The 26,441-nt window shown below is 52.3% G+C and overlaps 1 protein-coding gene across 14 annotated transcripts in view; it reads left to right on the top strand.

The window, feature by feature from the left end:
• Positions 1-17,304, top strand: part of ADGRB2 (adhesion G protein-coupled receptor B2) — an 81,287-nt gene extending 63,983 nt beyond the window's left edge. For 8 of the 14 annotated variants that reach the window (XM_056795243.1, XM_056795247.1, XM_056795246.1 and 5 more), the window contains 13 exons: positions 70-220; positions 846-915; positions 1,802-1,868; positions 2,040-2,125; positions 2,715-2,816; positions 5,244-5,415; positions 6,893-6,988; positions 7,523-7,562; positions 8,143-8,762; positions 12,729-12,764; positions 13,232-13,330; positions 13,641-13,694; positions 16,720-17,304. In XM_056795243.1, coding sequence (XP_056651221.1) covers positions 70-220; positions 846-915; positions 1,802-1,868; positions 2,040-2,125; positions 2,715-2,816; positions 5,244-5,415; positions 6,893-6,988; positions 7,523-7,562; positions 8,143-8,762; positions 12,729-12,764; positions 13,232-13,330; positions 13,641-13,694; positions 16,720-16,929 — 1,803 coding nt within the window. In that variant the 3' untranslated portion in view covers positions 16,930-17,304. The remainder of the gene's footprint in view (positions 1-69; positions 221-845; positions 916-1,801; positions 1,869-2,039; positions 2,126-2,714; positions 2,817-5,243; positions 5,416-6,892; positions 6,989-7,522; positions 7,563-8,142; positions 8,763-12,728; positions 12,765-13,231; positions 13,331-13,640; positions 13,695-16,719) is intronic. The other 6 variants (XM_056795245.1, XM_056795256.1, XM_056795248.1 and 3 more) reach the window with 1 other exon arrangement.
• The last annotated feature ends 9,137 nt before the right edge of the window (positions 17,305-26,441 follow it).

Here is a 26,441-nt window from a genome sequence, read left to right as displayed (position 1 = left end):
GGGCACAGCAGGCTCTCCTCCATTGTGAGAGGGACCAGTGGGGGAACAGGCACCTCCCTCCTGTTCCAGGGTGTCTGCACTATGACAGCAGCATTCCTTCATTTCTTCTTCCTCTCCTCCTTCTGCTGGGTGCTCACTGAGGCCTGGCAGTCCTACCTGTCCGTCATCGGCCGCATCCGCACGCGCCTCGTCCGCAAACGCTTCCTGTGCCTGGGATGGGGTGAGTGGGGCCGGGGGTCGCCAGGAGGCCGCTCCCCTCCGGCCTCGCTCCTCGCCTCCGGAAGGAGAGGCCTGGATGGGGGCCCTCCCACCCCCGGTCCTTGCCAGCGTTTTCAAGAGCAGAAGAGGCTGGGGCGGGGGAGGCCGAGTGGGCCAGAGGGCAAAGCTGGGGGGCCCTTAGGTCAGAGTAGGATTCTGGGAAAGAGCCGTGGGCCAGCGCCAGGAGACTCGAGTGCCCCTGGGGAGCCCCCTGGGGAGCCCTCTGGGCCTCTGCCTCCTGCAGGCCGGTTAGGGGGGACGTAGGGGGACGTCTGGGTGCCCCGTCTGATGGGGCGGGGGCTTAGACGGAGGAGGAGAGCGGAAGGGCCCCGCTTCAGGCCCTCCTCCAAGAGTTCATCGTGATCACCTCCTGCGAGGCCCCTTGGGGGCCTCCGTCCCCCCATCTCTAAAGGGAGGGGTTGGGCTCCGAGGCCTCTGAAGCGGATCGCACCATGACACCGTCTCTCCGGCCACCCCCAGCGCTAGCTTTCTGTCCGTCTCTAGGACCGGAGGCAGGCGGGGGCTCCTGGCCTCCCCCGGCTGTCCTCTCCCCCCTCTCCTGCTTCCTGACCCCCCTGTTCCCCCAGGTTTGCCGGCCCTGGTGGTGGCTGTGTCTGTCGGCTTTACCCGAACGAAAGGCTACGGCACGGCCAGCTAGTACGTGAGGCGCCAGAGAAGGCGGCCCTTGACCCCAGGGCTGGGGAGGGGGCCGGTGTGGGGTCTCTGGCTCTTTGGGGGAGAGCTGGGGGGGCAATCACTCATCAGTCCTTTGTGAGCGCTCGCTCTGTGCCAGCCCCCCCTAGTTTAGGGGTACAAGGCGCGAAACCGCCCTGCTCTCAGACGGCTTCTCGTGCGGAGGGAGGGGGAGGCACGGACTGTAGAAGCCCACACCAGGGGCCAGCTAGGTAGCAGGGTGGAGAGAGAGCTTAAGGCTCGGAATGGGGAGATCTGGGTTCAGATTTGACCTCAGACATTTCCTAGGCGGGGGGCCCTGGGCAGGTCCCTTAACCCCCATTGTCTTAGAATGTAGAGATTTTTCTTTCTAAATGCATACAAAGTAGCTTGGGAGGGAGATGGACTAGCAGCTTTGAGGGAGATCAGGAAAGGCTTCCTGGAGGTGGTGCTGGATCTGAGGCTTAAGGGAAACGGGGGATTCCAAGAGTGGGAGGTGAGCCTGGCCCGGGATTCTAGTTACAGCTGCCTCAAGCTCACTGTGGGACATTGGGCAGGATCCTTCCCCGCTTGGTGCCTCAGTTTCCCCTGTGGCATAACAAGGGGGTTTGTTCTAGAACAGTTTCTGGAAGTGCGGAGACAGATGAAGTGTTGCCTAGTTGTGGGACGGGGGTCCTTAGGGATGGGGTGTGAGGGGCGTCGGTGCGGGGAGGGGAGGGGGGTCAGAGGGAGGGGCGAGGGTCTCTCCCTTCCTAAGCCTCGGTTTACTTCGTGGAAGATGAGGAGGGTTAGAGTCCGTGGTCTCCAGGGTCCTCCGCTCACCTGGGTGTGGAGGACCCTTCCGCCCCTGACCGTCTGTTCTGTGTCACAGCTGTTGGCTCTCCCTGGAGGGGGGGCTCCTCTACGCCTTCGTGGGGCCCGCGGCGGTCATCGTCCTGGTAGGTGTTTCTTGCCTCTGGTCCTCTGCAGGGCCCCGGGCGGGGCAGACGGGGCTGGAAGGGCCGGAAGGGGTCAGCGTGGCCATCCCCCTGCCTCTGGGCAGGGTGACCTCCTCCGGCAGGGCTCCTGGTGATACCCTCCGTCCCGCTTGCCTCCCCGCTCTTTCTCAGGTGAACATGCTCATTGGCATCATCGTCTTCAACAAGCTCATGACTCGGGATGGAATTTCAGACAAGTCTAAGAAGCAGCGAGCCGCGTAAGCTAGACCCGGGGTCCTGGGTCCTGCCACTGGGGGAACCCCCGAGCCCTGGGGGCTTGGGGCTCCTGTTCCTGGCATGAGCGGGCGTTGAGGGGTGTCCCTAGGGGACCTGAGCTCCCCCCACCTCAAGGCCTACAGCTGTTACACACACACACACAGAGTTCAAGGGCAGGAGGATTCAAACAATCATTCCTATGAGTACACAAACATAATGGAAACAACACCAGACTTGAGGTCAAGAGACCTGGGTTCAAATCCTAGTTCCCAAAGCTTTGAGCTATGAGACCTTAGGCAAGTCTCTTCCCTTCTTTTGGCCTCAGTTTTCTCCTCTGTAAAATGGGTCTAATGACACTCCTCTCGCCTACCTCACGGGGCTTCTTCGAGGCTAGTGCTTTGCCCACCTTCCGGAGGTCTAGGAGTATAAGTGACTGTGACAAGCAGGGCTGTGGCCTCGTCCACACTAACCGGGCTCTCTCTCTCTCTCGTCTGCCCTTCCCCTCCCTACCGCTCCGGGGGTGGCTCTGCCTCCATCTCTCCCTGGTTCTCCGTCCATCCCTCTCCTCCCCTGTGTCTGTGCCCCCCCAAGCCCGCAGCGGCTCCCCTGTGCCAGCCTCCTCCTCCTCCCCTGCTCGGCCTGTGGAATGGTCCCCAGCCCCCTGCTCAGCTCGGTCACAGCCAGGAACGCCATGTTAGTCCTGCCCCATGGAGGGGGGGTGGGGAGAGGGGGGGTCTTGGGCGGAGGGGGGGAAGTGGGGGCTCAGCCCCGCAAAATTCCTGTTGGCATCCCCAGGGCCTCTGGGTCGGGCGGTGTGACCAGCGACACATGGACTCTCTTGAGCTGAGGGGGCTCGGGGAATTTAGGGGCTCCCAGGCACCCCTTCCTGGAGAAGGGAACCCAGAGAACAGGTGCCCCCTCTCCCTCCAGCTTGGACTGCCTCCTTGGTCTAGAACCTGAGAACCAAAGACTCTTGGGGCCGCCATTTGGGAGTCCAAGGAGCCGGCTCTGTTGCTTCTGTGTGTCCTTAGACAATGCACTTCCCTTGCCCATGCCATCCATTTTCTTCTTAAAGAATGAGGGGAGTTTGGTCTCGTAGATCTCTAAAGCCCCTTCCCACCCTCAATCCTCTGACAACTGTAGAAGGGGATATGGGGGGGTGAGCAGAACCACCCCTTGCATCACCTCTGGCTGCGTCCCTCCGCTTGAAAACCTCCACTGATGGAGAGCTCACTCCCTCCCAGAAGGCAGCGCATTCTCTTCTGAGATACTCTGCTCTTAGGATGGTTTTACCTTACCCAGAAGCCTTCTCTTCCCCTTGTCCCTGAGGTTTCTAGTGCCTTCTGGGGCTGAGTGGAGTAAGAGTCTAAGCCAGCTTCCCTGGGCCAGCCTTCCAGATACTTGAAAACTAGGGTAACTCTGCCCTCCCACTGCCCCCAACCATAACACCCCCTTTCTTGTCTCAGATAAGCACCCCAACTTCTTTCCATTGTTCTTTGTGGGGCGGTTCCAGGCTCCCCAGCCTCTTCTGGCTTGTCAGTATCTCACTTAGGATGCTGTGATCCCAGGCAGAAAAGCCCTTATCTTCCCCCTGCCATCCTTATGGGTGCGGGCTAGAGCCATTGGCCACTAATGCCAGTGGGAGGTAGAGGCACGAGTGGGGAAGTCCTGGATCCCTTTCCTGGCATCTTGCCAGCCATTTCCCTCCTTCCCCTTAGGCATGAGAGCCTCTTCAGTTCTCTTCCTCTTCTCTCTCCCCTTCAGCCCTGGGGCTGTGGCAGAGAAAGAAAAGGGAAAGGGTATTTGGCTTGGGGCCAAGATGAAGCAGGTATTGATGAAGCCCCTGTGAGCACCCTGGTACTCAAGCCCAAGGTACCCACAGCCTGGGCAGGAAGCAGCTGAGGAGCATTTGTTTGGGATAGACTCAGCCCTCTGCCTTTTTCAGTGACTTCCCTGCTTCCTCTGTTCCTGTCTCATCTGATCACTGCCTCTCTTTCAATCAGAGTTTCTATGTGTCTTCTCTCCCCCCACCATCCTCTCTCTCCCTCCTGCCTCCTTCTCTCTCTTTCTCTTTCTCTCTCACTCTTTCTCTCTTCCTCTCTTTCGCTCTCTCTTCCTCTCTCTCTCATTCTCTGTCTCTGTCTCTCCCCCTCTCCCTTTCTCTCTCCCTCTCTCTGTCTCCGCCTTTCTCCCTCCCTCCCTCCTTCCCTCTCTCCCCCACTCTCTCTCCCCCTTCTCTCCCTCTCTCTCTCTCTCCCTTCCTCTCTCTCTCTCCCCTTCTCCCTCTCTCCCTCTCTCTCTCTGTCTCTCTGTCTCTCTCTCCCCTCTCTCTCTCTCTCCCCCCTCTCTCCCTCTCCCTCCCTCCCTCCCTCCCCCCCTCTCCCACCCTCTCCCTCTCCCCCTTCTCTCCCTCTCTCTCTCTCTCCCCCCTCTCTCCCTCTCCCTCTCCCTCCCTCCCTCCCTCCCCCCCCTCTCTCCCACCCTCTCCCTCTCCCCCTTCTCTCCCTCTCTCTCTCTCTCCCCCCTCTCTCCCTCTCTCTCCCTCCCTCCCTCCCCCCCTCTCTCTCACACACACACACCCCCTTCCCTTCTGTATCTGCCTCATTCTCCATGGCTCTGACTTCTCTGCATTTCTCCATCCTCTGTGGGCATACTCCATTCCCCTCTGTTGGTGGTTTTCTCTTCAGGGTCTCTCTGGGAGGCAGCGCAGACTTTGTTCAAATCTTGCCTCTGATCCATAATGCCTGTGTGACTTTGCGCAGATCACTTAACTTCCCCTTGCCTCAGTTTCTCATTCTGTAAAATGAGAATGTTGAACTAGGTGCTTTCTGAGGTTTCTTCCAGCTCCGTCCTTCTGTGGTCTCTGTGTTTGTCTCTGAATCTCTCTCAGTAACCAAGCCGTTTTTGGTTTTTCGTCTCTGCTTTTCTCTTCTTTGTCTCTTTCTGACCTGGGCCTGAATCTCTCAGTGGACAGAGTTTATCACTGCCTCCTCCATCCCTCACCCCCATCTTGGAGAGTCCCTACCACTTGAGCCCAGGTCTCATACCCTCTGGCCCAAGGGGATTGTGGGTATGTTAGAGGGACTTATGGTCCATTTGTCTGTCTCTTCTCTGCTGTAGGGCCTCACTCTGGAGTTCCTGTGTGGTGCTGCCACTGCTCGCCCTCACCTGGATGTCCGCTGTCCTGGCCATGACCGACCGACGCTCCATCCTCTTCCAGGTCCTCTTTGCTGTCTTCAACTCTGTCCAGGGCTTTGTCATCATCGCTGTGCACTGCTTTCTTCGAAGAGAGGTGGGAACCCCAGTCGTGTCACTAGGGCTCAGACTCCTAGGGGCCAGGCTCCTCCTCTGAGGGCTCAGGCCATTGTTCAGAGGGAGAGAATGAGGACCAGTGATGAGAAGGGCCTGGGGTCACAGAGCAGTGGAGACAGGGACTGTGGGCCCAGGCCCCCACCTACCGGCCTCACTTCACTCCAGCAGGCCGAGTTAATGCTCATCTAGACTCCGTCTTTCACATTTCCTCTGCCCCCCGCCCCCGGGTCCCTAGAGTTCTGTGGGGTTCAGCTGGCAAGCGGAGGAGAGCTGAGGAGCATGGCTCTTCTCTGGGGGGTGGAGAGCTCTATCCCTGCTCTTGTGGGAGATAAAGCCAGAATCTGGATCTGGGGCTCCTTGCCATGTGCCTAGTTTTATTCTGCCACTGTTTCCCAAGCTCGGACAGACACCGTCCTCCAAGGAATGTCCTCCTCACAAACCCCCAGCCAGGTGGTTCCCTATACTCTCCAGTGGCTTCTCCCTCCCTTCCTCCCTTCTTCCCTCCCCCCCTCTCTCTCCCTCTCTCTCCCCTCTCTTCCCCCCTCTTTTTTTTCTCTCTCTCCCCCCCTCTCCCTTTCTCCCCCTCTCTCTCTTCCTCTCTCTTCCTCTCTCTTTCTCTCTCTCTTTCTCTCTCTCCCTCCCTCCCTCCCTCTCTTCCTCTCTCTCTCCCCCCTTCTCTCCTTCCCTCCTTCCCTCTCTCTCTCTGTCTCTCTCTCTCTCTGTCTCCCTCCCTCTCTCCCTCCCTCCCTCTCTCTCTCTCTCTCTGTCTCCCTCCCTCTCTCTCTCTCTCTGTCTCTCTCTCTCTGTCTCTCTCTCCCCCCTCTCTCTCCCTCCTTCCCTCCCTCTCTCCCTCTCTCTCCCCCCCCTCTCCCTCTCTCCCTCCCTTCCTCCCTCTCTTCCTCTCTCCCTCCCTCTTTCCCTCTCTCTCTCCCTCCCTCTCTCCCCCCCTCCCTCCCTCCCCCCCCCCTTTCTTGCTGCCTCTGCCTCTTCCATACTCACCTGGCTTCTGGGTGTCTCGTGTCCCTCAGACCCTCATCTTTCTGCAGTCCTTGTCTCCCCTCTCCTGATCCTCCTCTGGCATCTCCCTCTAGCCACAAGTCTCTTATCTTTTCCCGTCCTATGCCATTTCTCCTCTGGCTCTTCAGATGTCTGGAAGATCATCGTGTAGGAGAGACAGGCCCAGGGGAGTATGAAGAAGTGGGGATGAGGGCAGTCAGGCTACTGGGCAGAAAGGATCTGGGATGGGGAGTAGCTCTCTCAGGGCGGAAGGAAGGCCTGAGTTGGACCAGAATGCCTAGGTATCGCCCACTCTTCTGAGGGAGGACCTTGGTGGGTGGAGTGTGCCCAGGCCTAGGACCCTTTGGCCAGGCATGGTCTAGGAGCCCATTGGGGTCCCTGTGGCTTTTCTGCTGGGTCCGGGAGAGCCATACTCAGTGGGTGCCTCTGGCCTGGCCTAGGTCCAAGATGTGGTGAAATGCCAGATTGGGGTTTGCAAGAGCCAGGAGAATGAGAACTCCCCTGGGTCCTGTAAGAATGGGCAGATCCAGGTCATGGTGAGTGAGGTGGGCACCCTTGGGAGGGGGGCTGGGGCCCAGCCCCACTTCCCATGTCTCTCTCCCCCATCTCCACTTTTCCCCACACCGTGCCGGGTCAGGGGCTCCCCTTGGGGAGGCCCGAGGGCTGTGTAGACAGACAGAGCTGGCTCTTTAACTTCTGGGGGAAGCGATGGGAGAAAGGGCCCAACTAGAACATGGCATCGTGGGAGGGATGGAGCTCAGGCCCCAGCAGAGGCAGGCGGTCTGGGGTCTTGTCCTGCCCTCACCATTGATTCACCATGAAAGCAGGTAAGGCCTCCTTTGGAAAGGCCCCCGTCTCCCTCTCTGCAAACAGAAGGGCTTAGACCAGATCTCGGGGTGCCTCCAGCCCGAGTCTCTATTTTAAGGTTGCCTTCCAGCCCGATGTTCTGTCCCAGTTAGCTTCCTCCCACCGAGCTTTGGGGAATGGAAGAACAGGAGAGCCTCTTCCTTCCCTCGCCCATTTATCCTTCTCCCTTCCTCCTTTCCTCCCCTCCCCATTTCTGCCTATAGACAGATTTTGAAAAGGATGTGGACTTGGCCTGTCAGACAGGTGCGGTGAGACCCCGATGGGGAGGGGAGAGGAGGGAGGGAGCCTGGGTGGGAAAGGGGGAGCCTTTGCTAATGACGTAGAGGACGCGGAAGGGTCCTCTTCTGGGCTCTTTATGACGGCCTCTTCTGCCGGGAGCCTTTGAGGGACCAGCACTGCCCAGGGAGAGGGGAGGGGTCCAGCCTTGGGCAGGGGGTGCATCTGTAATATGTGGGGGTGGGGAAAGGAGAAGGGAAGGGGAGGGAGTGAAGGTCGGGGAGCATTTGATAGATTTAGTACAATCTCATCAGAAGCCATTTCATCTGAGTCTTGGCTTTGCCACTGAATTGCTCTGTGACTTTGGACGAGTCATTTCCCCTCCCTGGGCCGCTGCCAAATGGAGGGTTAGACTAGGTGGGGTGTGACAGATCCCTCTTCTGCCAGTGGGTCAGTCAACACTCGGTCACGGAATCGTTCCTCCCTTAAAGCGAAGGGGAGCCAGGGCATTAGTCCGTCTGGGAGCGGGGTGGAGGCGGGCACGGCGCCCTTTGGAGGTCCTGACCTCTACCCTGTTTGCCCCCGCCCCAACATTTGCCCTCCCCAGTTCTGTTCAAGGAAGTCAACACCTGCAACCCCTCCACCATCACGGCCACGCTGTCCCGCCTGTCCCTGGATGAGGATGAGGACTCCAAGCCTTGCCTCATGGGCACAGAGAGCGGGCTGAACTTCTCCCCACTGCCAGGCAACATCTTGGTGCCGATGCCCGTGCCCTCCCCGGGAGTAGGCGAGCCTCCCCACCCGCATGACACTAACCCCGTGTACATGTGTGGGGAGAGCAGCCTCCGGCAGCTGGACTATACCTGGCTGCGGTCTGGGGACCCTGGGTCCGAGGGAGAGTACACAGTGCTGCCCCGGAGGACTCTGAGCCTCCAGCCCAGCGGCCGCGAGGAGGCCAAGCGGGCGAGGCCCGAGGGCACCCCTCGTCGTGGGGGGAAGGGGCTCCCTCAGACGGAGGGCTACCCCAGCTTCCTGTCCGTGGACCATGTGGGCCTGGGCCTCGGCCCAGCCTATGGAACTCTGCAGAACCCCTATGGGGTGCCCTTCCAGCCTCCGCCCCCAGCTCCATCTGGTGCTCGCCAGGGCCCCACCCCTGAGCCAGGCGAACGCAGTCGCACCATGCCCCGAACTGTGCCCGGCTCCACCATGAAGCTGGGCTCTCTGGAGGTGAGGAGGCTGTTGGAGAGGGAGAGGGCAGGAGCATCCCCAGTCCTGTGTGTCCAGCTGGGCCCTGCCTGCCTCTGTCGTTGGCAAGAACTGCTAAGCTCAGGAATTGGCTTTGGGGCTGGAACCTTTCCTTGGTCATCCTAGGCGTTCTAGCCACCCTGAGAGCCTCTGTCTAACTTATTCACCCTCCCTCAGAGGCAGAGGACTATGCTCTGGGCTGGGGGAAATACAGAAGTTAGGGGAGACCCGGGCCCTGCCCAGGGAACTCGGCCTCAATAATTCATACCCAGATAAAATGGCGGGCGGGAGTGGTGGTGGCAGCAAACAAAGCAGAATCCAAGGGGAGAAGGTTAATGCCGGTCATGGGAGGAGTTGGTGGAGGGGTGAGGGAAATCAAGCAAGGCTTCCTGGAGTAGGTAGCATTTGGATTGGTTTTAAGAAGATGGGGGGATTCAAAAGGCAAGAGGGGAACAGGCGGCATTTAAGGCTTAGGGACCTGTGAGCCAAGGCACAGTCATGAGAACATAGGTTGAAGGGAAAGAGAAGAATTCAGTTTGTCTGGAACATAGACTATGTGGGGGAAAGAGAAGATAAGGCTGTAAGAGAGGAAGCAAGAATGACGTTAACTCACCGGTTAGAGGGGTCTGAACTTTGCCCTTTGGATAGGAAGGAGCTGGAGAAGATTTCTGAGCTGAAAAGGGATGTCATCAGGAGAGTTGTGCGCAGAGATAATTCCAGCCGAGTGCAACAGATGGATTGGAGGGGGGAAGAGGATGGAGGTGGGAAGATTTTTTTTGAGAGACTGTCAAGTGGTCCAGGAACGTGGTAAATGAGGGCCTCTGTTATCCTGGAGTGGGAGTAGAGATGAGGTGATGGGTGCTACAGATAATGCTGAGGTGGAAACCCCAGGACAGGAGAAACGAGTTTAAGGGAAAAGATCTCTGCTAGCCCTGACTTAGCACCCCAATTTAGATGAAGGTATCCTTGAGCTTCCTGACTTGTTTGGTCATCACCCCTAAACCTGAGACACTGTCAGTGGTCTAAGCTTGGTTTCTCCTGAAACTCAGGGGATTGGTTCCACAGCCTCCAGGGGCATGAACTTGCCCATTGTTCTTCTTTAGTTCTGACTATATCTTGGATAATATATCGGGCTAATTCTTTGGTCCCTCCTTCTTTTCCTGTTTCCAGACTTCTAAAGCAGTCCATAAAGGAAGTTGGAGTCTGGGAGGGATGACGAAAGCCAGATCTTGGGCTGAATTAGAGGAGACTTTGAAGGAAGCTGTGTGGATGGGCTGGGCAAGCAGTGATGACAGTCTCGATTTGGGTGGGGGGTTTGAGAATGGAGAGGAGCTGGACAAGAAGAGTGATGCTTGGAAGGAGGAAAGATGATAGGGACATGGCGACTGGTAGAGTTTTAAGGAAAACTTAGAGTTGACCTTAAGGTTAATTAATGCCATCAACAGATATGGTTCCAGTTGGGAAGAGGAGCAAGTCCAAGAGTCTTTTGGTCTAGATGTCATTGGGTTGGAATGTCCACTGGGATTCCGTGGGGAAGTTGGACTGGGAGTTTGGGATTCTTTTGCAGTGATAATTGAAGCTGTGAGATGGAATAAATTGCCAAGGGAGAGAGTGGAGAGAGAGGGGAAAGAGATAAGCATCCAGGGCAGAGTTGTGGGGAGCCCTCATACTGGGGGTGAGAGGTAAGAGAATGAAGATGAATCACTGAGTTCCCCTAGAGCAGGGGAAAGGTCTGATAGTTGGGAGAAGGACGGGATCATAAAAACCAAGGGAAGAATTTCAAGAAGGAAGAGGGAGTTAGATGGTATGGGATAGGAGAGGAAAGAGGAAGTAAAGGCCACTTGACTTGGTACCCAGGAAGTCACCAATGACTCGGAAGGATTTCCATCCCAACCAGGAAGGGTAGAACAGAGCCAGATGGGAAAAACAACAAGGAAGTAGGGAGGCAAGACACTGAACTGGGAACCAGGAAGCCTGGACTTCCTAGAAGCACACTAACTTGCTGGGTGATCTTGGGCATGTCGCTTCCTCTTTCTCAGCCTCCATTTCTCTTCTGTAAAGTGAGAGCATTGGACTAGCTGATTCCTGAGGTTCCTTCAGATGCTTTAGGAAGAACAAATGGTTTAGGTCCAGCCCAGTTGGATGAGCCAATGGTTCTCAAAACTTCGAGGCTAAGGGATAAGGAAGGGAGAGAGACAGACAGACCTCAAGGTTCACGGCAGAAACTGGTGAAAGTTTTTCTAGGATTATGAGATTCCGAGTTAGAAGAAATCTTAGAGATTTCTAATCTAAGCCCTTCCACTTGGCCCTTCCTCATCTAGCCAAGACCCAGGGAAGGGATATGCCAAAGTAGGTAAGAAATAGCAGCCTTCAAACTCGGGTCCTCTGATGTCAGATCTGTTATTCTTTTTGTTACACCCACTAATCCAGTGCCGCCTGACAGTCAGTGAATCAACAAGCGTCTCTAGTGGGCTTGCTGTGATCCAGGCAGCATATGAAATTGTAGAGATACAAAGTAAAAAACAAAAAAAGTCCCTGCCCTTGGGACCATTCTATCAGATGTGAAAGTGGGGGTCTGCCATCATGTGCCTAGCCACAGAGAGAATCCCTATGACGCCTTCCTGTGCATTGACACATCTCAGCTTAGTCACAAGATAAATTCACAGTAGCTAGAAGCTAGGGCAGCCTGGTGGTGCAGTGGATAGAGCCCTGGACTTAGAATCAGGAAGATTGGTCTTTGCCTTCAAAGCTGACTTCAGAAAATTACTAGCTGTGTGACCCTGGGCAAATCACTTAGTGATGTTTGCCTCAGTTTCCTGATCTGTTGGTAGCTGGTAGAGTTTTAAGGAAAATTCAGAGTTGAATTAAGGTTAATTAATGGAGAAGAAAATGGTAGACCACTCCAGTATCCCTGCCAAGAAGACCCCCAAATGGTCTTTGAAGAGTTGAACGTGACTGAAATGACTGAAAAACAAAGCTAAAAAGGAGGTGAAAGAGGGGGCAACTGGGTGATTCAGTGGGTGGAGAGCCAGGCCTAGAGATGGGAAGTTCTACGTTCAAATCTGGCCTCAGACACTTCCCAGCTGTGTGACCCTGGGCAAGTCACTTAACCCCCATTGTTTAGCCCTTACCTTACTTACTTACACAGTATTGATACCAAGATGGAAGGTAAGGTTTAAAAATTTAAAAATTAAATTAAATTAAAAACATAAAAAGGGGGAAGAACAGGAAAGACCTTCTTGAGGAGGTGGCCCTTGGGGTGAGTCTAAAAGGAAATCAGGGATCCTAAGAGGCATTTATTGAGCACCTCCTGTATACTCAGCCCTGGGGAAACATTAAAGAGAAGCTACCTCTAGGGATCTCATATCAACTATTGCCTCCAAAAGAAAGGTGAAGTGTACTCGAGTGTTTTTTAGACCAGGGAGAAGGAGAGCTGGCAGATGTGGGAGAGAGGGCTGTAGGTTGGGCACGATCACTGGGTCTTCCTGGGAGGCTTGGAGAGGTGCAGGGAGGGGTGGGGAGCTCCTGCTGGCTGGTCTCTGGGAACGTGTGCTTCGGGCCGCCTCTCCCTGTGTGTGTGCCGCCGTCTCGCTGCACGTCCCTCCGTGTGCGTGTGCACGTCCCGTGTGCGGTGAGCTGGCGCGAGCTGGGCCTGAATTACGCACGACCACGATCCCCTTGCTGGCGCTGCCCCCGTCCCCCGCTTGGCTCCATGACTCTCCTGGGGTCTTCTACAAGGTTGGGCCAGCCAGTCCCCGGCCCCGTAGGGGAGGCCTTGTTCCGGCTGGGTGCCCTACCTAGTGCAACCAAGCGGGCATGGGGGACCCTGGGCTCCCTGACACCTGTGCTCACCCCAGGGGAGTCCCTGACCTCTTCCCTCCCAGACACATAATAAAGCAGTTTTTTTCTCCCTCCTTCCCTCCCAATCCCCTCCCTGCTCACCCCCAGCGGAAAAAGTTACGCTATTCAGACCTGGATTTTGAGGTGAGAGCCGCTGAGGGAATGGGGCCGTGCTTGGTGGGGTGTGGGGGGCCCCCTTGTGCTTTGTAGCTTGCCCCCCCCCAATCCTGAGGAGAAAGAAGGCACCATTTTGGTAGGCCCTCCAATGGCCATTTCCATTTAAGACCCTTCTGTGGGGGAGGAGAATGGGAGGGGACGGCCATTCTCTCAGGCCTGACCCCTGACCCTCGTCGTGTAAGCCGCTGCTGGACGAGGCGACGTCAGGGCCACATCTGGACCCATTTTCCATGTAGACGTGTAGCTGACTGAGGGTCGGGGCGAGGTGTGCAGGGGATGATGAAGGCAGGGGCTGCGGGGGCCAACCCAGCCATTGCTCCTGAAGCTGCTTAGGGAGGAAGGAGAAGAAAGGCGGCTTTAGGGCTGGTGCTAGAGGGCTAAGGGGAGGGGAGGGGGTGGGAACATTTCTCCCTGAGTCTCCCCTTCTCCCCCAGAAGGTAATGCACACCCGGAAGCGACATTCAGAGCTCTATCATGAGCTGAATCAGAAGTTTCACACCTTCGATCGCTACCGGGGTCCCACCTCAGGCAAGGTGAGAGGAAGCCAGATACTCTCAAAGCACTGTAGAAATTCAGGCTGTCACAGGTACGGTGCTAGTACGGGCTCTGGGACCTGAGTTCAAATTCAGCTCAGGACAAATCTCTTCCCATCCCCTGGGCCTCAGTTTTCCCTGATCGTCCTCTTTCTAAGCATCGTGATGCTTTGGCTTGCCTTGGCTACCCCCTGTGCCTTTCCTGGTCCCCCGAGATGTGATACGGGGTGACACCGCTTGGCACTCCATGGGGACAGGGAGGTGGGTGGATGGAGGCTCTGATTTGACACCCCCTCCCTGCTCTCTGCAGAGAGAAAAGCGATGGAGTGTGTCATCCGGTGGGGCCGATCGCACCATTTCCAGTGTAAGTAATGGTCCTGGGAGGGGGTCAGGTCAGGGGTGGTGTCTGGACGGGGTCCGGGGCTCCCCTTCTCTACAGCGCTGCCTCCTGGAGTACCCCGGGGAGATCCCAAACCTCTGGAGCAATTCTAAGAGCCTGGTCCTGACCTGAGGGGATGTTTAAAGGAGGCGGTGGGACGAGATGGCATCGGATCCCCGCCTTGATGTGGCCTGAGAGAGCCCAATGAGTGCAGATGGGGAGCCCTGTGAATGCATTCGAATCTACTCTGTTCGAGGTTATCACCGTGTAAAAAAGATGGTCATTGGTTCCAGCCCAATGGGAAGATGCAGCACAAATTTGAATAATGTGACCCTTTCATGGGCTTCATTAGTCTTGCTAATCAGGACCTGCCTAGATGTAATCCAACTGCCTCATATGGGCAGTGTAGAACTGGAGCCCCCTTACTATACTTGGGTGGGTCACTTAATCTTTGTGCCTCAGTTTCCTATTCTGTAAAATGAGGGAGGGGAGGGGTCTGACTTGGTGACCTCTAAGGGCCCTTCTGGTTCAAGCTCATTTTGTAGATGAGAAAACAGCTGATAAGCTGGAACCTGCCCAAGATCACAGTTACTAAGTAGACCATCTGGGATCTAGATTCACCCCAAGCTCTGACGTTCTAAGTTCTAAAATCTCTCTCACCCATTGCTGCATTTGGAGGCAGAGGCCCCGAGTTCACTTTCTGGTTCTATTTTTTTTAATCTGTGTGATGTCCCCTCACCCAAGTCCCATCCTAAAACCTACCCCGAACCCTCTGCATCTGCTCTTTATCTGTAAAATAAGAGATTTGGACTAGATCTTTAAGGGCCCTCCCAGCTCTGACATTCCATGTTGTAAAGTCCCTCCTTGCTCTGATATTCCATGATCTCAGGCCTCGTTCCAGTTCTGACATTCTGTGTTTTAAGGCCCCTTCTACTCTGACAGTCTGTGTTCTAAGGCCTCATTCCTTTTTTGATATTCAGTGCCTCTAAGGTTCCTTTCCAGCTCTGACATTCCATGTTCAAAGACCCTATTCCATCCCTGATATTCCATGTTCTAGGATTCCTCCTAGCTCTAACATTCCATGCTCTAAGGCCCCATTCAAACTCTGACATTCCGCATTCTAAGATTCCTCCTAGTTCTGACATTCCATGTTCTAAGTCTCCATTCCAGCTCTGACATTCCATGTTCAAAGACCCTATTCCATCCCTGATATTCCATGTTCTAGGATTCCTCCTAGCTCTAACATTCCATGCTCTAAGGTCCCATTCCAGCTCTGACATTCCATGTTCTAAGGCTCTATTCCATATTCAAAGATTCTATTCCAACTCTAATATTCCATGTTCTAAGGTCCCTCTTAGCTATAATATTCCGTGTTCTAAGGCCTCATTCCAGCTCTGACATTCCATGTTCAAAGACCCCATTCCAAAACTCTGACATCCCATGTTCTAAGGTCCCTCTTAGCTATAACATTCCATGTTCAAAGATCCCATTCCAAATCTGACATTCCATGTTCTCAGGTTCCTCCTAGCTATAACATTTCATGTTCAAAGACCCCATTCCAACTCTGACATTCCATGTTCTAAGGCCCCTTCTACCTCCAACATTCCATGTTCTAAGGCCTTCTTCCTTTTTTGATCTTCAGTCCTCCCAGGTCCTAGTGCAGCTCTGACATTCCATGTTCTAAGGCCCCTTCTACCTCCAACATTCCATGTTCTAAGGCCTTCTTCCTTTTTTGATCTTCAGTCCTCCCAGGTCCTAGTGCAGCTCTGACATTCCATGTTCTAAGGCCCCTTCTACCTCCAACATTCCATGTTCTAAGGCCTTCTTCCTTTTTTGATCTTCAGTCCTCCCAGGTCCTAGTGCAGCTCTGACATTCCATGTTCTAAGGCCCCTTCTACCTCCAACATTCCATGTTCTAAGGCCTTCTTCCTTTTTTGATCTTCAGTCCTCCCAGGTCCTAGTGCAGCTCTGACATTCCGTGTTCTAAGGCCCCTTCTACCTCCAACATTCCATGTTCTAAGGCCTTCTTCCTTTTTTGATCTTCAGTCCTCCCAGGTCCTAGTGCAGCTCTGATATTCCATGTTCTAAGGCCCCTTCTACCTCCAACATTCCATGTTCTAAGGCCTTCTTCCTTTTTTGATCTTCAGTCCTCCCAGGTCCTAGTGCAGCTCTGACATTCCATGTTCTAAGGCCTCATTCCAGTTCTGACATTCTACTTATGGCCCTTCCCAGCTCTGTCATTCACTCTATGTTCTAAGGTCCCTTTTAGCGGTGACTTTTTGTCTTCTAAGATCCCTCCTCGTTCTGTGTTGTATATTCTCAGGCCTCTTTTGCTCTCTGAGGGCCCATTCTAGGGCTGATGTTCCATGTTCTAAGGCCTTTCCCAGCCCTGACATTCTGGGTTCCTCCCAGCTTTGATAATCCATATTCCAAAGTTCTTCCCAACTCAGATGTTCTTTCTTCTAAATCCTAGACTAAGAACTACGAGCCACTGAGAGAAGCAGAGGCAGAGCTCAGTGTGACTTGCAGTGGCAGGGGGTGAGAGCTAGTTGGTTGAAGCAGCCTTTTGGTTTGGTTTGGTTTTTACCTAGCAGAGACCATTTGTGAGGGGAAGGCTTTTAGGGAAGAGTATTCCATGAAGGAGGAAGGGTAAAGGGAGGGAGAGTGTGACCTGTGTGGCCCTTCTGGTCTCCCTCAGAGTTCCATCTGTCTCCCCCATCAGCAGCGAGGTGGTGCAGTGGACAGTGCTGGGCCTGGAGTCCGGAAGATCTGAATTCAAATCTAGCCTCAGACACTTACTAGCGGTGTGACCCTGGACAAGTCATTTAGCTGTTGTCTGCCTCCGTTTCCTCAACTATAAAATGGCAACAATAGCGCCTACATCTCATAGTTGTGAAGATTAAAAGAGAGACTATTTGTGTAAAGGGCTTCTTGAACTCGGTGCCTGGCCCTTCGTAGAGGCTTAATAAATGCCTATTTCTTTTTTCCCCCTTTCATCCACCCTGTCTAGGAGAAGGTAAGCCCGGGAGAGAGGCCCTCCTCGCAGCAGCAGCAGCAACAGCAGCAGCGACATCAGAGCTGGAGCACCTTTAAGGCCATGACGCTGGGCTCGCTGCCCCCGAAACCCCGTGAGCGGATGGCCCTGCACCGGACACCTCGCTGGGAGTCAGCAGGCCTGGGCCTGGATGCTTCCGACGGTGACTTCCAGACGGAGGTGTGAGCCAGGGCCGGCGGCCGCCCAGGCATCTATAAATATATATATATATCTCTATTTTCACACTCCAATTTGGAAAAAAAAACCAAGGAGCCAGGGACCCCCCTTTTCTCTTCTCGGTGCGGTCTTGGCCCTTGGAGGGAGACACAGCCGGACTCTGGCTCCAGACCAGGTGGGGACCCTGGAGACGAGAGGGGTGGGCTGGCCTCCAGACACCTGCTTCTGGCCCGGGGAGGAGGCAGAATCAGGGGCCCCCTCCTCACTTTTCAGAGCCTAAAGCCCCAGGCCACCGTGTCTCCTGCCCCCAAGCCTGTCCGTGCGTCTGTCTGTCCCACCCGGGGCTGGGGGGATCTTTGTTGGGAATAAAGTTCGCTCTGTGGATTTGGCTGCCACGTGACCTTCCAGGCGAGGGGGTGAGGGGTGATGGCGTGGTGAGAAAAGCCCCTCTTACTTCTCCACGCCCCCCAGAAGACTTCAGACCTGAGAAGGTTTGACCCCAGGCAGAGGACGCTCCTCTAGTCTTGAGACTTCTGTAATAGAGGAAACAGGCAAAACGTGACCACGCAGGAAGCGGACGTCACGCAGGGACCCGAGACTCAGTCCCCCCTTTCCCTCGCCCCACTTTCCCGGTTCTGCTTGCCTCTCCCCACCCATCTCCATCAGAAACTTACCAAGGATCACTCATCGATCTGGGCCGCGTCTATCTCCTCGTCGTTTGGGGGTTCCGATGGGGGGGCGCCTCCTGTTCCTGTCCTCCCTCCCCCAGGAGGATCTTCTTTCCAAGAATTCTATCTCGGGCCTTTGAGGCCCCTCATCAGCCATGACCTGGAGGTGAAGGGCCAGAGTGAGCGCCGTTAGGCCTCGGGCTTCCTGGGTGCGCGACTACATCCTCCGCCCCAGCCACCACGGCCTCCTCGAGCTTCCTACCGGGTCTGCACACCAGTGCAGTCATTTCCGTGGTCTTTAATGGTAGGCGCACAGTATTCTGTGCCTGAGAGGGAGACGCTGGGCCGGTGGCGTGAGAGATGAGAGATGGCGGTCCGAGCCCAGTGGGTGGGAGTGTGAGGCGGCGGCCCTGTGATCAGGGCCTTGCGGTCACCCCCGAAGACTCCTCCAGAGACGAGTCACGTGGCTCCCTCCATCTGTGGAGTCTAGCCTTTTCCTCTAGGCTCTGGGAGCAGAGCGGGGTGTGGGGGGCACCTCAGAGGTCTTCCGGGCCAGCTCCCTCATTTTACCGAGAGGGTGAAGGGGCACGTCCAGAGCCGCCATCGGCAAGAGTCCGAGGCAGGATCCGAATCTAGACCTCTATGCCCATTGCAGCTGGGTTTGTGGAGGACGCCGTGGAGGCCTGGGCCCAGTCCTCAGGCCGGTGTCTAGTCTGCTGGCCTCGGCAGTCATTCTCGGATCAGTCTGCTTTCCTCCTTCCCCAGGACCTGTGGGCACATGGGGGGGGGGGGGTGTACACCCTCCTCTGAGGGGGGAGGGGCCTCTGGGAAGCCTCCTCATCCCCTTAGTCTGAGCTGATCCTCCTCCTTACCTGGCCTCTCTCGGCTCTGAGGACAGGAACATTCTCCCCTTCTGGCCCTGAGACATAGTCGGGGTAAAGCAAGACATCGCCATGGAATGGGTTGGGGAGGAAATCTCTTCAAAGGAAGAAGGTGAGGAACGGTGCTTTGGCCCTCTCTGACCCTGTCCTATCCTCACAGGAGAACATTTGGAGTGGAAGGGACCTTAGAGGTTAGCCGCTGTTTTATAGGTGAGGAAACTGAGGCCCCACAGGAAGGAAGGGACCCCCAGAGGACGGCCGGAAGTCAGCCGAATAGCATTGACGTAAAAGGGAGTTGAGCCCAGGACGATGCCTCGTGCTTTACCACACTGGCTCTGTGGCCCTCTAGCTCCGTCCCACAGACACACTACTGTCCACTCGAACCTTTGGAACTCGGCTCTCTCTGTCGTACCCCCTCTCACCCTCAGACAAGCTCTCATTGCCTTTTCTGACTCCAATTCTACGGGTTCTCCTGCGGGCTGGCCCGGGCCAGTGCATAGCATAAGCAAAATAAAATAAATGCAGATGAAAATAGCCTCCCACCCTCTCCCCAGACCGCCTTGGCCTCAGGCCGGTCCCTGGGACTTGCCTGGGGCAGTGCGTGACCCTTTCCTCGACCCCCTTCTCGGGATCTGAGCGCCAATATGAACCCAGAGCTCCACAGGAGGTTGGCGGTAGACGCTGGAGAAGTGGGCTCCTCTCTAGGTTCCTCCTAGGCTACGGCCTATGAAAGGCTTTGGGGGACAAGAGTTTTGGGTGCTGGATGGGCGCCACGGCCACTGTGGGCTCGCCATCAGCACGGGGTCGCCCCCTCGGTTCTTGCCCCTGTTGGGGGCTTTGGAGGGTCCTGGTTCTCTCCTCCGCCACTTTGGACCCAAAGGACCTGGAATCAGGAGCCGAGAACTCGAAGAGGTGGCAGAATTTGGCTTAGCCGCCAAGCCTGAGGAGGGAGAGGCAGCGACTCCCCAGCAGGTCACAGGTGGCAGTGGTTGGAGAGAGTCTCCCAGTCCCGAGGCTCTTTTTGCTGTTTCACACCAGACTTGGGCTATCAGCACCCCCAACCTCTGCACACCCCCCCCCTTTCCCTAGGGGACCGCGATAGCAGCGCCTAAAAGCTCCAGACGGTATAGTCAAGTTACGCTGCTTTGTCCGCAGGGACCAAAGAGAGGGGACTTGGGAGTCTGGGCGTCCCCCAGGATGGGGAGGGATTTAACCTGGGGGCTCCCTTCCCCCCACTCCTCTGGCTTCATCACCCTGTCATCCCCTCCTGCTATGATTTCTCCCCAAAAAGCTCTTCCCCTTGTAGAAAAGAAAATGAAGCCCAGGGCTTTGCCCCATGATTCTCTCCCCACACTTTTCTTCTCCCTTGCTGACAAACAGCCACCACATATGCCGGCAGAGGCCCCCCAGGGACTCTAAGAACACGGAGCTACGTTCCCAGGGGGAGGATAAGGGTGTCCTTGGGGAACGTTTCTTACTGAAAAGTCGAAGGGAAGATTGTGCAGAGCAGCAGTGGCTTCTGGGAGCCCAAAGAAGAGAAGAGCTCATCATCATCATCATCGATAATGTTTTTGGATTGTTTTAAAGTTTCCCAAACCCTTTAGGCGTATGCACTCATTTTCTGCTCATAATACTCTTTCAGGGACCGGCGCTAGTATGACTTCCTTTGTTTTTTTGCTTTTTTTTTTAATGAAGAGGTTGAGGCAGACAAAAGTTTAGTCACTTGCCCAGGGCCACACAGCTAAGGTCCAAGGTTGAACACCTGGACCAACCCTCGGCACTGCTGCATCAGATCTTCTTCCCCCATCCTCTAGCTGCCTGCCTCCTTTCATAGCTCGGTCTCCATCTTGCCTCTCAGATCCGTTGCACTGCCCGAACTCTGGTCATCACCTAAATCTGGCTGAACTAGGGATGGGGAAACTGAGGCTGCCTAAACCTATAGCAAAGAGAGTTTAAGCCCCTAACCCAACAATAGTCCATTTAAATACTACTGGTCACTTTTTAAAAAACCCTCACCTTTTGTCCTAGGAGCAGGGCTAAGATAGAAGGGCAAGAGCTAGGCAAATGGGGGTTAAGTGACTTGCCCAGGGTCAAACACAGCTCAGAAGTATCTGAGGTCAAATTTGAACCCAGGTCCTCCCAGTTCCAGGCCTAGCTTTCCATCCCCTGTGCTGCCTGGCTGCCCTACTCAATCCACTTTTCTTTAATTCTGCCTCTCCTTGTTTTCTCCAAAAGAACATACTAAGGCAGGGATTTTTAATCCTTTTTGGATCATGGCTCTCCGGCAGTCTGGTGAGACCTTTGAACCACTCAGAATCAGGTTTTAAAATGTGTAAAATAAATAGGATGACAAAGAAATCAATGCTAGTGGAACGTAGTTATCAAAATATTTGATACTAAGTGAACCTCCTATTTTCCAGTTCTTTTAACTTGGGGTGCCCTATGTGTGATCTTAGAGTTGGTTTTCCTATCAACCTCTTCCTCCTAGGATTATCAGATAGTAGGGTCTGGAAAGAACCTTAAAGATCATAGGATCATAGACTTATAGCTAGAAGGGAATATCAAAGCCACCCAACCTAAGCATTTTCCAGATAAAGAAACTGAGGTTCACAGAGGTTAACGTAGCCTAGGATCACACAACCACTAAGGATGGACTAATAAGCTAATAATTTGAACCTAGGTTTTTCTGATGTGAATTCAGGCGCTCCATCCACTATATCAGAAGGCTTGACCCACACCCAGTTTAATTTTTTTTCTCTTTCATTGGAAGAAGTTTGGCAGTGCTGTTTAATTATGTCCAACTCTTTGTGATCCCATTTGAAATTTTCTTGGCAAGAAAGAGATACTGGAGTGGTTTCTCATTTCCTCCTCCAGCTTATTTTACAGATGAGAAACTAAAGCAAACAGGGCTTGGTGATTTGCCCAGGCTCACACAGCTAGTAAGTTTCTGAGGCTAGATTTGAACTCATGAACATCTTGACTCCTGCCCCTGTGTTCTAGACACTGTGCACCTAGCTGCCCAGTCTGCTTCAGTGACTAGGCAGTAAAATGAAAATATCTAAAACCAAGGCTTCCTGATTGGCTAAGATGAGCCTGGGATTGTAGAGTGGGCCAAAGAGTTCAGGTCATAATCAGTGGACAAATTCCAAATCATGGTCCTCTGGGGCCAAGGACATCATTCTTTTGGGGGGTCACTGAAGAGCCAAATGTCATGCCTTGGGACTTCCCTGCTGAGAAAGGATGCTGGACCAATCCGAGCCCAAGGGACCTGAGTTTGTTCAAATGTCAGAAAGGCTCTATATCACCCAGTTTGGGACAGAGTAGTTTTCTTTTGGGTCCTTCTAATGACTTTCCCTATATTTATATATTCTTTTTTTTCTCTTTTGAAATAAACTGAGAAAAGAGCTCTTTTGGTCTGGAGTTGTGTTAGGCTAGGGAGGAAAAGGAGGGGAAGGAACAAATACTAGACTTGGGCACCACAGAGTTAGCTTTGAGAGGGACCCTTGAGTTCATCCAGGCTAGCCCTCTCATTTTACAAGGGAAGAAACAGATCTATGGAACAGATGGGCCCAAGATCACAAAGGTAGTAAGTGGTAGGACAAGGATTTGAACTCAGCTTCTCGGACTTCAAATTCAGAGCTGTGGTGGCGATAGAAGATAAGTTGTGATTGGGGACAGGAAACTGGAGGTGCCTCAAACCTGGAAGCCAAGGAGGCTCATGAGCCAAGGGAGATGAGGTTACTTAGTGCCAGTGATAAAAGATTCCCATTTTTGCAAGGATTTAAGGTTTTCAAAGTCCTTCCTTTATAGCAGTCCTAGAGAATGTTAGTGTAATATGCCTATTTTATGGATGAGGAAACAGGTTAAGTGAATGGTTATTACCCATTTGAGAGCCAGGATTTGAATCAAAGTCTTCTGACTTCCAATCCAATGCCCTTTCTACTATGGGAAAGTTTTAGAAAATAGTGGAAATCCAGTGGAATTGCTTGTTGACTATGGGAGGGGGGTGGGAAGAACATGGTTCATGTAACCATGGAAAAATATTCTAAATTAGTTAATTAAATAAACAAAGAAAAGTAGTGGAAAGGGGAGCAGCTAGGTGGCTCAGTGGATTGAGATCCAAGTCTAGAGATGGGAGGTCCTGGGTTCAATCTGCTCTCCACATTTCTTAGTTGTGTGATCCTGGACATGTCACTTAACACCCTTTGCCTAGCCCTTCCTACTCTTCTCCCTCAGAACCAATGCACAGTATTGATTCCAAGATGGAAGGTAACAGTTAAAAAAAAAAGAGTGGAAAGGTTATAAAACCTGGGGCTAAAATCAAAAGTCATTGGATTGAGTCTAAGAATGAGCTGAGGGAAGTGAAATCTAGCTTTAGAATCTAATTACCAGGACCAGATCTTTCATATGAAGCCTTAGGCAAGTGAGGAAGGTATGGCCCTACTGAAGTCTCTGCTAGTGCACCTTGAGGCTCTGGTTCCTTTCAAGGACAGCCTTGTTCATGGGCAATCTTCTGGTTTTGCATATGGCGCATCCCCAATTGACAGAAAGATCCTTTGACCAGCGTCCATCCCCCAGAGAGAAAGGAGGTATAGAGAGATAACCAGAATGGCTGATGAATCCATGAGTGCATCCTCAAAGAAATAATCCAGATCTCTTTCTTCTCATTTGAACTGTACAATACTGGTATGTGCAAAGTTACCTAGGATCTACTTACCCTAGCCTGACAGTTTTTGTTGGCCAATTAAAACTTCGATTCATGTAGATGGATATATAAAAGTTGACCATTACTCCACAGACTATGCATAGAGTCATGTTCTATAAAGACAGAATCGTCATAAGAGATCATGCTTGATAATGGGTGAAACAATCAGGTTTCTGAAAATGACTTCAGCTGGAGGAGCCAGCCTTCTAGATGCTGGCTGAGAACTTTATCTAGAAATCTCTGGTCTAGAAAAATGGCTGGCCTGAGCGTATTGAAGTGAAAAATGAGATTTTTCTCAGGCCAGTCAAGGAATGTGATTGTTTAGGAAGGGCTCAGAACACTGCCATTTTCTACCCTATGTTTCTACTTCCTGACCAGGATGGCCAAAAGCAGTGGCTGGCCAGGTTCCATTCTGGTTTTGGTGGGGTAAAAGGTGGTAGCAGAAGGGGCCATTTTTTTAGATGTTTCATTCATTCCCCAACACGATGAATGGTTACTAAAGTTCCATATGACAAATAGGTCACAATTCTAGAAAGGAAACCAATGGTGGTGGTGGTGGAGTGTTCTTGTAGTAAATGTATTATTATTTTGTTTAACTTCAAGTAACATTTCCCCCAATAATGCTGACATATAAAGCGAAAGGCCCTACTTCATTTGAATCCATCAGTATAAAACCACACAGCCCCTAACAGTCTCAGGGCTCATTGAGCCAGGCTTTAATCTGGATAGAGCAGATTGCCTGAGTTGCAGCAGTGTGTGCAACTTTATTTCCTGGAACCAGTTCAAGATAGGTACACAGTGGGGGAGTGAGGAAGACATACACACTTTTTTGTGTCATTCTTCTTCTTCTTGTTAACGCTTACCTATCCTCTCAAATGGACAATATGCTAAAAGTCTATCACCCAAATCTTTCTGTCTGAATGCCCCTTGATTAAATTTTTGGCAAACAGAGCAGCTTGTACAGATCTTATTAGCTACAATACTTATTCAAGGAGCTACCCATTGCCTCTTTACAGAGTCAATTACAGCTTGAGTACCAAAATGACCTTTTGTGTGGATGGCTTGACCCAAATAGACATACAATACTGCGCATTGGTTCCAAGGCAGAAGAACAGTAGGGGCTGGGCAATGGGGGTTAAGTGACTTACCCAGGGTCACACATCTAGGAAGTGTATGAGGCCAGATTTGAACCCAGGACCTCCTATCTCTAGGCCTGACTCTCAATCTACTAAGCCACCTAGCTGCCCCCTCCATGTGTCATTATTGATTATTCCACTAGTGGAATTAGGTTAAAGGTAAGTGTGTCTGTGTTCCTCTCTATCGAGGTCTAGAATTAGATTAACAACCTTCAGTCCTACCTTCTCTCTGTCAAGCCCTGATCCTTCGCAGAGCTGGCAAAGGATGATTCAAGAAAGGAATTGAAAGTATGCTGTTCTATATTGTAATGAAGGCAGTAGAGAAAGAGAAGGATTGTGAATTTGAATGATAGACCCACTATCAAGGGACAGAAGAGTAGAAGAGAGAAATGGGCAGAATCATACCACACAAGGGGCCCAGGAGAATCTGTTGGCTTTAGTGGCTCCATCTGTGAGGATCCCTTACATTAATAGATATTTTCAGAGCTTTCCCTTCCCCAGTCTTGTCATTAAAGGGCCATAAGTGGAGGTTGATACATCTCTCTCTCTCTTCCACCTCCCCCTAACAAATATCCCGGTGTCCACACACTGACACCGACCGAGATTAAAGCCAGTGCTCAGAGCCTTCTTTCCCCTCTTTCCCCCCAATTTCCATTTGGATAATGAGGATCATATTTAAAATTTTGTAATGCCCTTCTGTTTTCCCATCACCTTTATTTCTCATATATTCTTCCTCCTCCTGTACCAAGTATACCATCCTTTGTAAGGGAGCAAAAAAGAGAGGAAAATACTGTTCAGCAAAATCATGGGACACATCAACCTAGTCTGAGAACATATGCAACATTCAGCACTCATAACCCTCACCTCAGTGACGAAGGGAGGGATGTATGTTTTCTCCCCTTTTCTCCATGGGCTCAGATTCTGGCTCATAATTATGCTATGTTCACGTTCATTTCTTTCTACAGTCAGCATATATACTTTTCCTCATTCTGTTTACTTCATTCTGCCTTAGTTCATAGCAATTCTCTCATAATTATCTCATGCTTTTCCGAATTCTTCATGCACTGATATTCCTGAGCATCCCTATATCTCAACTTCTTTAGCTACTCCCCAACTGATGGACATCCACCTTGTTGTGACTTCTTTGCAACCACCAAAAATAAGGCTGTGGCTATTGTATTATATAGAGAACCCTCCATTTTGTTTTTAATCTCCTTGGAAACTCTGCCTTCCAGGAGGATCTCTGAGTCAAAGGGAGAATAATAGTCATTACGTATACCCATCTCACATGTTTATAGTGAGGAAATCACTGTGTAAACAGTAAAGTGTTAAAGAAATGAAAATGGGTTGTTATCATTATTTCCAAATTTGTAAAATCCAGGAGAATCTAGATGATGGAAGGAGGAACTTCCTAACAATTAGTGCTGCCCCAAAGGGGAATGGGCTGCCTTGGGAGATAATGAGCTTCTCAGCACTGCAGTAGTTCAGTAGCCTGTGGCATCAATAGCACAAATCACAACTCATCCATCCACACCTTCTCACCCTCTGTGACTCTTGTCTATGTCCTTCTTCAGGTCTTCTAAAAAGAATTTAGTTGATATTCTGGGGGCCTTCTACTTTTCTTTTTCTTAAAAAAAAAAACCCTTACCTTATATCTTAAAATTGATACTATGTATTGGTTCCAAGACAGAAGAGGGGTAAGAGCTAGGCAGTTGAGGTTAAGTGACTTGCCCAGGATCACACAGTCAGGAAGTATCTGAGGCCAGATTTGAACCTAGGACCTCCTATCTCTAGGCCTGGCTCTCAATCCATTCACACCTAGCTGCTCCCAATTTAACTCATTTTAGTGCCTTATTCTTTTTTTTTAATTAATTTTTTCAGTTACATGTAGAAACAATTTTTGACAATTGCTTTCTGACATTTTAGGATTGAGAATTTCTCCCTCCCCCCCTTCTTCCTTCCCCTTTCCCCAAGCAGTAAATAGTCTGATATAAATTATACCAGTACTTTCATGCAATATATATTTCCATATTACCCATGTAATAATAGAAGAATGTCTATGACTCTAATCTCGAAGACTCTATGACAGTCCAAACCTCAAAGCATTCATTACAAAGACATCCCAGACAGG

Source organism: Monodelphis domestica, chromosome 4 (genome assembly GCF_027887165.1).
Source record: "Monodelphis domestica isolate mMonDom1 chromosome 4, mMonDom1.pri, whole genome shotgun sequence".
Taxonomy (NCBI): domain Eukaryota; kingdom Metazoa; phylum Chordata; class Mammalia; order Didelphimorphia; family Didelphidae; genus Monodelphis; species Monodelphis domestica.
This window is presented reverse-complemented; position numbering and strand designations above follow the sequence as displayed.